This window comes from Austrofundulus limnaeus, unplaced genomic scaffold, assembly GCF_001266775.1.
Source record: "Austrofundulus limnaeus strain Quisiro unplaced genomic scaffold, Austrofundulus_limnaeus-1.0 Scaffold220, whole genome shotgun sequence".
Lineage (NCBI taxonomy): Eukaryota > Metazoa > Chordata > Actinopteri > Cyprinodontiformes > Rivulidae > Austrofundulus > Austrofundulus limnaeus.
The window spans coordinates 416,661-425,633 of NW_013952622.1; the positions used below are offsets into that span (position 1 = coordinate 416,661).

Here is an 8,973-nt window from a genome sequence, read left to right on the forward strand (position 1 = left end):
GAGAGAGAGAGAGAGAGAGAGAGAGAGAGAGAGAGAGAGAGAGAGAGAGAGAGAGAGAACTTTAACGTTAAGATTTTGTCAGGTCTGATTCTATTTCATCTCTGCCGTCCTGCCACCAGGGCGGAGGACCCCCAGGACTGGAGCAAATAACATCTTCTAAAATGAATTCTGATCCATTCTGGGATAAGCGCTGCTTTAATTTTCAAATAATATATAGGATAATACCTTTAGGTTTTGAATGTGTGAAATATGTTTTTAATAAACACTCATCAGCACTGACTCCTGTCTTTTCTGAAGCAAATCAGAGCTTTAATTTCTCTGCAGGGCATGTTTGAACAATTCCTTCTCACTCTTTCTACAAACTAACCCTCTTGTCTTCGCATCTAATTATTTAACCATGGCTCTGATCTGGGCTTATAGGATGTCTTAGGATGATTTTTACTGGACCCACATGGTCCAAAATATTTAAACAGGCAGGGTGAAGCTGAAGAGTTAGATCCTCTATGGTGGTTGACACCGAGAGCTGCTTGATCCCTTCAGAGTTAAAAACCTCAGTAAAACAAGCAATTACAAGCCTCTCAATAAAACAAACATGAATATTAAAGTTTACAATAATAAAAACATGTTTGTATCTTGGTGTGAGTTCAATCAAGAGATCAGAAAAGTCCCTTTAAAAGTCTTTGTAGTTCAGAGGACAATAAACCACAGTGCACAGCAGGGCAGGTGAATGAGCCTATTTTATCCAGGCTGAAGGAGATCCAGTCGTGGTTCCTGACTGACAGAAGAGATTTGCTTAGATCAAGTAGAGGAAAAATGATGGAGTCATGAACTTTTATTACACCATCATCAGTCAGTTTGGGTCAACAGTTCTTCAAGGTGCTGCTGTCTTTAACTAAAGACTAATCAGCAGGTTTAATCTGATGCAGGTGCTAGCTTTAAAGCTGCAAATTACAGAGATTTCAAAGTTTTGCTCAAATTTGAGTGATTCTATGTTTTTGCATTCTACTTCGTTTTAAAAAGGAGCTGTGACTGACCACAATACTTACATTTCTTTTTTAAGAATGGTTCTTAATGCCAGAAGGATATTAGAAGTGATAGTTTTATGGCATGTCAAATAAATTTTCATACAAAATTAAATAATTAAAATGACCCCCTTAACAATTGTTCACACTATGATTTTTGTCAGAGGTTGTCAAACATTTGGACTAACGGTTTCTTCTTCTTTGTGTCCTGTTGAAGCCCAGTCTGCTGGGTCTGGGTTCGACGACCAGACATCTGATCTTTGTCAAGTTAATGAAACAAGTCAGCAACACTGTAGCTCGAGGCAAAGACACAAGTCCACTTTCTGAAGCACAGACACACCAAACTAAACGCAGAATCCATTTTGTGATGACCTGCTTCCTGTTTTATTTAGTTAATAGTATAATGCCTAACAGTACCTGTTCCTGGCAGCTGCATCTCTAACATCCTTCTACCAATGTACCAAATGTACTTCCTCTGGACGTGTCCAAACCAAGAGAAGTTAATGAAAATGCTGCCAATATTGGACCCATTGACAAAATACAAATCTTTATTATGACTATGGTCGTACCAGCTAACACAATCTGCCAGATATTATTTTTGTCTAAGTCTTCTTATACTCACAGTTACAACAGCAAGCTCGTCAAATTAAATACATAAACAAAGTTCGATGCTAGAGAAATAAGTAAGTGATAATAAAAAAGAAAAGGTAGTTTGACAGATGTGACTTTTTATCCAAAAACTTTCTGTTATGAAGAAACGCCTATGCAAACTTCAGCCAACCAGGTAGTCCATGAGTAACACCCCCTTGTTTGATAGTCCAATCAGGTGTGGCCCTTGAGAAATGCCTTCCTTTGGAAACGGCTACTTCACCTGCAGAGACACCTACCAGTGGACATGWCCAAACCAATATACCCACTGTCCTTGCTCTGGATATGTCCAAACCAATATACCCACTGTCCTTCCTCTGGACATGTCCAAACCAGTATACCCRAAGTCCTTCCTTTGGATATGTCCAAACCAGAGTACCCACTGTCCTTCCTCTGGATATGTCCAAACCAATATACCCACTGTCCTTCCTTTGGACATGTACAAACCAGTATACCCACTGTCCTTCCTCTGGACATGTCCAAACCAATATACCCACTGTCCTTCCTCTGGACATGTTCAAACCAATATACCCACTGTCCTTCCTCTGGACATGTCCAAACCAATATACCCACTGTCCTTCCTCTGGATATGTCCAAACCAGTATACCCAAAGTCCTTCCTCTGGATATGTCCAAACCAATGTACCCACTGTCCTTCCTCTGGACATGTCCAAACCAGTATACCCACTGTCCCTCCTCTGGACATGTCAAAACCAGTATACCCACTATCCCTCCTCTGGACATGTCCAAACCAATGTACCCACTGTCCCTCCCCTTGAAATGTCCAAACAAATATACCCACTGTCCTTCCTCTGGACATGTCCAAACCATCTCAGTCAGGCCTCTCTGACTTTATCTCCCAGTTCTTCAGCCTGTGCTGTACCTCTGATCATCTCATTCCTCTTCGTTCAAGGGCATACTTCCACCTCTCCAAGTTCTCTTCCACCTGTTCTCACCACAGATGACACTGTCCTCTGGAAACATAATAGTCCACAAGAATTCCTGTTTGTCCTTATTATCTTATTAGTCTGTCAGTCACCAGAACAAACAAGAAGGGGCTCAGAGCCCATCCTTGCTGTCATCCCACCACCACCTGTCTCTCCTATATTTCACCCATCCTGTTGTCGTTATGCATGTCCTGCTGTCTACATACTGTACATGTGCTGCACCAGTCTAACTCCTGATGTTCTCATACAACACCACGGCTTCTCCTCAAATATGTTTTTTTTTTTATAAATCCAAACAGACACGATGATTTTCTTTCTGACCCTCTCTGTTCTTCTCCATCAACATCCTCTTAGTCAATATGGTGTTTGTGGTGTTCTGTCCTGGAATGAAACCATCCTGCTGCTCAATCCTCTTGTCTCAAGCTTCCACATCTGTCTCCCAGATCTTCATATTGTTGCTCATCAACAACTGTGGCGGAGTGGTTAGGGGAGTCGTCCTGGAACCGGAAGGTTGCTGGTTTGATCCCCCGTCCAGTCGTTGTGTCATTGGACAAGACACTTCACCCACCTTGTCTACTGATGATGGTCAGAGGGTCCGGTGGCGCCGGTGCATGGCAGCCCCACCTCTGTCAGTGTGCCCCAGGGCAGCTGTGGCTACAGTGTCGTTTGCCATTATTAGTGTGTGAATGTGAGTGTGAATGGGTGAATGTCTGTTAGTGTAAAGCGCTTTCGGGTCCGGAGGGACTTGAAAAGCGCTGTATAAGTTCAGTACCATTTACCATTTAATTCCTCTGTGGTTGATATTTTCTCACTTTAAAAAATGCCATCAAATAATGGAGTGAGAAAGCTCACAGGCATCTCTCCTAGATGCTTCCATCCCTACTCTGGTGTCATTAGGTTCAACTCTCTTCAGCCTTCTTCATCCTCTTCACAGCTTTCTGAACATCATCCTCACTAATCTTTCCCACTTCTTGGTTAACAGTTTCTATGACGTCTACTCATCTTTCTCTTTCAATCTCTTCATTCATTAGCTCCTCAAAGTTCTCCTCCCATCTTCCCTTCACTCTCCTCACCTGTTAGAACATTAATCTCAATCTTTAACAAGTCTAACCTGCTGCTCATCCTTTCCATCTTGCTGTCTCACCAGTAAATACAAATCCTTCTGGTCCTCCTTATTGTCCAGACTGACTGACCACACTCTCCCCTGCCATAACCTCACAGTCCTCACTCTCTCTTGGGTTTCCTCTTCTACACAGAATGTAGTCTACCTGTRTCCTSCTGCCTCCATTCTTGTAGGTCACCCTGTGTTCCTCCCTCTTTTGGAAATAGGTACTAACTGTGGCTATTTCATCCACTTGATAAAATCTACCATCTGTCCTTCTTGGTTCTTTTCCTTCACACCCAACCTGTCCATCACTTCCTCGTCTCCTCTGTTTTCTTCACAAATATGGCCATTCAGCTCTGCTCTGATCACCACCCTCTCTCCCCTGGGATTACTCTCTATCACTTCATCTAGATCCTTCCAGATTTTCTCTTTCTCATTTATCTCACATCCAACCTGTGGAACAGAACCACTGATAGCATCAGACCTTTTACTTCTATATTCAGACACATCACCCTATTTGACACACTTTATATTTTTGTTTCTTTTGATAACTTTGTTTCCCCTTCTTAACCACAGAAACTATCGCTCCCGCTTTGCTTTTTCATGGAAAATAAGCAGAGCAGTGGGGTACAGCAGCTCAGGGGGAATGGGGAGAGGGGTTTCCGCTTGACAAAATACATGGTTCCGCCCATGCAATGTGATGATGTCATCACCTATGTAGCATTTTCCTGCATAAAAATTATAATTTCTGATTAGATTTCACGTGTTCCTATGACAACGGCTCAAAAAGTAAGAAAACACCCACTTTGACTTCAGACTGTTTCTAAAGACTTTTGCATGGAACTTCCTTTGTGGCTCGAATTAACATCTCTCACACAAACCCCCACCAGACGTCCTGACGCCCTACCGTTAATAGATAAGAATTGCCACATTCCTGTTCCGAACCCCACAAGTTCTGTTGCTTCCATCCCCCATAAGCACAAGGCTGTTGGTTCCTCTTCAAAGGGATCATAAATGCCTTTAACCAGACTCTTCGGYGTGACTGAGAAAAAATGAATCTACATTCTTCATTAAATGTGAAAAAAGGAGAAAAGATAAAGGAATCTGTGTATCTAATGTTTTCTTTCTTATTGCAAAGAATGTCATCTAATCCATTTTTCTTACAGAAAAGAACTAAAAAGACCATAAAAGATCTACTACGTTTTGCTTAGTTAACTATTCAACAGCTGTGTGTATTGTTTAATTGTTTACAGATGGACTCCTGAAGTGTGTGTTTTATTCCATGATTTAATCCTTAGAAACTTAGGACTTCAATTTTAATAATTAACTGTGACAATTTTATCCCTGAGGCAAAGCCCAGATAGTTCCTCTCTCCCTTTTAATTAGATGCAAGATAATTAAACTAAAACACTCCCTTTTTCTTTGTCCTGAAGTAAAGTTTTCCCTCCAAAACAGATTTGATTTGTTAAAAAAACTTTTCCTGTATAAGGCGTAACATTTTTATTGGCCAACTAAAACCTTGACTCCACTAAAAACAGAGGTTTTAAAAGTTAGTGCAGCTCCTGACAGAGAGAAGAAGACCGACAGAGAAAGAGAGTTTTTCAACATCCGAAGTCAGAAACAGCTTTTCAGAAGTTTCACCGGAGACTGGCCCTGTCAGCCCCTCCCATGGCTGACCAGGTTATGGGCTCTGCCTCTCCCGCTGGGTTGAACGAACAGCCACTGTTTAATATCGACTCAACATCTGAGTTTGATTTATAGAAGTTAAATAAGCTAATTGTAACTCATTCGTCATTTTAGTTCATTTTCTCTACAAAGTTGAAATCAAATTAAGAAGCCTTGCAGCCACCTAAAGAAGAACGGACCACATTGTCACCAGGGAGTGACCCCCTTCTCTGACCACAGGACCAGTCGAGTTTTACAGGCAGACCGCCTGACATCCAGCTTGCATTAAGAGCCTACCTGGGGAAACGACCCCCAGAGATGACCTTCAAATCGCTGACTTCCTTCATGGTACCCACACAGCGGAACAAAAGGGTAAAAGTGAACATTTGTCCTGGTGACAAACAGGTGCTCAGACGTAATTTGATTCTTATCTTTGGATGAGATTTGATAAACTAAAYGATTTTTCTCCCTAATTTAACTAGGACCCCCTTAGTTAAATCCTCAGCTAAAAGCAAAACTCACCTCACCTCACTCCAAACCTCAAACTCATCTCTCTGTGTTTATTTTATTTGTTTGTTTGTTTGTTTGTTTATTCACTTGTGATTGCAAACTATCACTTTTACCTGGTTCAACATGTCATCATTTATTACTCACCATGATTGTAAATACATTTAATCTGTAAATAAATGGCCCGTGGAGAACTTGCCAACATAAGCTAATGTCGCTTTTGTGTCTTGATAAAGTATTATTGGTTCTGATAAGACAAGGACTCATCAAAACATTTTGGGTACATTTATTGTGAGACTGATTACAATTAAGTTACAGGTTTTCGTCTCTTTCCTGGGTTAATCTTTGATCAAATTAAGAGCGTGGTGCCTCGAGGTCAGATAATTTGCGTATTTAAATAATTCACAAACTATCCATTTTAGAATATACCTAAAACCCCTACACCTACAACATGCGTAATGACGTATTTCCCTACGTGATGGAGTAATAAACGATTCATTTGAACAGCTCTATAAGACAAATGGCTCCACAAGATCCGGATCCCCTCAAAGAGCCATATTTCCCATCCCGTTTTATATTAATTACCCTTTCTAATGCAACCCTGACCATTTACCCAGTCTTGGGGTCAACAGGAGATATGCTGGCTTCTAGTGGCTGGTTTGTTGTTTCAGTATTTTGGCGTTCTCTAAACTGAGAWGGAAACTCATCATGTTTTCAAATTGGCTAGCAGTCATTTAAAAAATGTTTTTTTTTTCTTTTTAGGGATTTTGAATAAATACAGAAAGTTAGAAATTGGTCTATAGTTGGCTAAAATAATGTGTTCAAGTGTTTTTCTTTAACAGTTTGATTAAAGAAAAAACCCAAAAGGTACATATGAAGTTGAAAAGAACAAAATTATCTGGTTAAGAATCAAKGCGGGGATAAAAGATAAAATATCTTTAAAATGTTGAATTAGTAAAGGTCTGATATACAAATAGATGAATTAAAAAAAACATGACAATTGACATTAACTCAATCAACATGAGTAAAACGATGTAAAGCAGACACTGTTCTTCTACATGTTCAGACATCTTATCAGAGTTGAAAATTGAACCAGAAGAAAAGTGAGAAAGTTTAATATTTTCTCTGACAAAATGTTTTTCTTGTCCAAGATTACGTAGGACTCTTTAACTTATAATAAGACATACTGAAACTGTTTTATTAGCATTAAAAACATAATTTATTCTCAGCACAAATCAAAAATCTAAATTAATTTTTAATCACCAAAAATTTTCTTGCAACAGCTTCAATAAAATTAAATTCATTGCTACATCAGATGGTTTAGAACAAAGGTCTGGGAATTGTTAAGTAACCTTTTATACATCAAAAAAGCAAAAACAACCGAGGCTTTTTGCTGTGCATGTCCAATTTTATTTTATTTTAGTTTTTTCAGATAAACAGGAAACTGGACCACCGTCAACTCTGAGATGACCTGCACCGACTAGTCAYGATGTAGCTGCAACGCAGCATAAAYCACTGGTTATCATTACACTTCATATACATTGGACATTTTAGACCTCAACACTCAYCAGTCCTGTCAGAATTAAACTTTTTTTTTCCTAAACCAAGCTTTCTACAACAGAAAAAATAATAATTCTTTCTGAGTTTTTACAGAAACCCATTTCAGTATGACCGGACCTTCCCTTTATTGGACCCTCAGACTAAGGTTTATGTGTTTCAGTGGACAGTGTAGCAGAATGGTGATTGACTCACCATCACCTTGCAGGAAGACCAGCCCCAGAACCATACACAGAGGATGCAGGTTAAACTCCTGAGCCGAGCCATCCCAGGCAAAACCTCCTCTGTAGTGACCCATCCACACCCCGGTTAGCACCACCGACACCAGACCGAGCACCTGCGACGTTGCCACCAGCCCCGCAAATGCAGAGCCACTGTGATGAGGTCCTAAATCCTCCATAGTCTAAGAAGAAACAGAAAATTACAACAGAAATAAATATGACACAGAACAGGACAAGAAGGTTAAAAAACAACAACATTCTCATCCCATATGTTGCTTGGCTTCATTTGAAACATAGCACTGCTCTCAGGGARAAACTGGTTCACTCTAAAGACAAAATAGCCAAAGTGAGTGCTGTGGTGTTTACAGTTCAGTGAATGTTCAGACTGCTACATTGGAAAAACTAAGCAAACTTTCCACAGACACAGTTTAACACAGGAGAAATCACTTTTTAGAACAAGATCCATCTGTGCACCTACACCAAGGATGAAGGACTCTCGTGAGAGCACGTTTCCTCCCCACAAACTATCTGAGCAGACAACCCAATACAGTACAGTGGAAAAGGAGTGTTTGACAATCAGATGGACAGTCAATAGTATTTATTACCTCCTGAAAGAGGTCTTTACTGTCCACATGAGGTCCCGTTCTAGTTCAGGTGGTTGGAATTTGTGAAATTGGGGTGTGATTAAGGTACGGCAAAGGGGAGGTGATGGTTCAGGGAACAACCAGACGGATAGTTTGGATACAATCTGTGGTGTGTTTTCAATCAGGAATATTTTCTTTATTTGCAAATAATGTGCTGAGACCCCCCAAGTGTTTTCTGACAAGAAACATCACAGAGGAGCTAAAATCTGTGTGCATCCTTGGAAAGGGAGAATAAAATAAAACATTTGTATAAAAAATGTGATGTGTGTGTGGGGTGGGGGGTGTGGTGCAYGTTTTTGCCACATCGTGGGAACCATTTTCCAGACAAAGGTAGCCTTGTGGGGACCGATTGTGCTTCGTGGGGACCAATGCCCACAGGCACAGATGCTAATTTCAGGTGGGGTTTTGGTTTAGGACCACAGTGTGAATTGAGTGTAGATTAATTTTAGGGTAAATGGTCAGGGTTAAGCTATAAAATCACCAGAAAACGAATGGCAGTCAATCTACAGTCCCCACAGGGATATAAAAACAAACTTGTGTTTTTGTACTTGTTTGTTATTAGTTTTAGCAAAAGTTTTCCTGAACCACTGGGTGGATTTTAATGAAACACTCAGAAAGCTGTCCTTTGTTGTTTAATTTCAACTATTAAATTATGGAG

General features: G+C 40.3%; 1 protein-coding gene across 2 annotated transcripts in view; it reads right to left on the bottom strand.

The window, feature by feature from the left end:
* Positions 1–8,973, bottom strand: part of cyb561 (cytochrome b561) — a gene marked incomplete in the record, with an annotated part of 24,495 nt that overhangs the window by 10,442 nt on the left and 5,080 nt on the right. For both annotated transcript variants that reach the window (XM_014019410.1, XM_014019411.1), the window contains 1 exon segment: positions 7,646–7,853. In XM_014019410.1, coding sequence (XP_013874864.1) covers positions 7,646–7,850 — 205 coding nt within the window.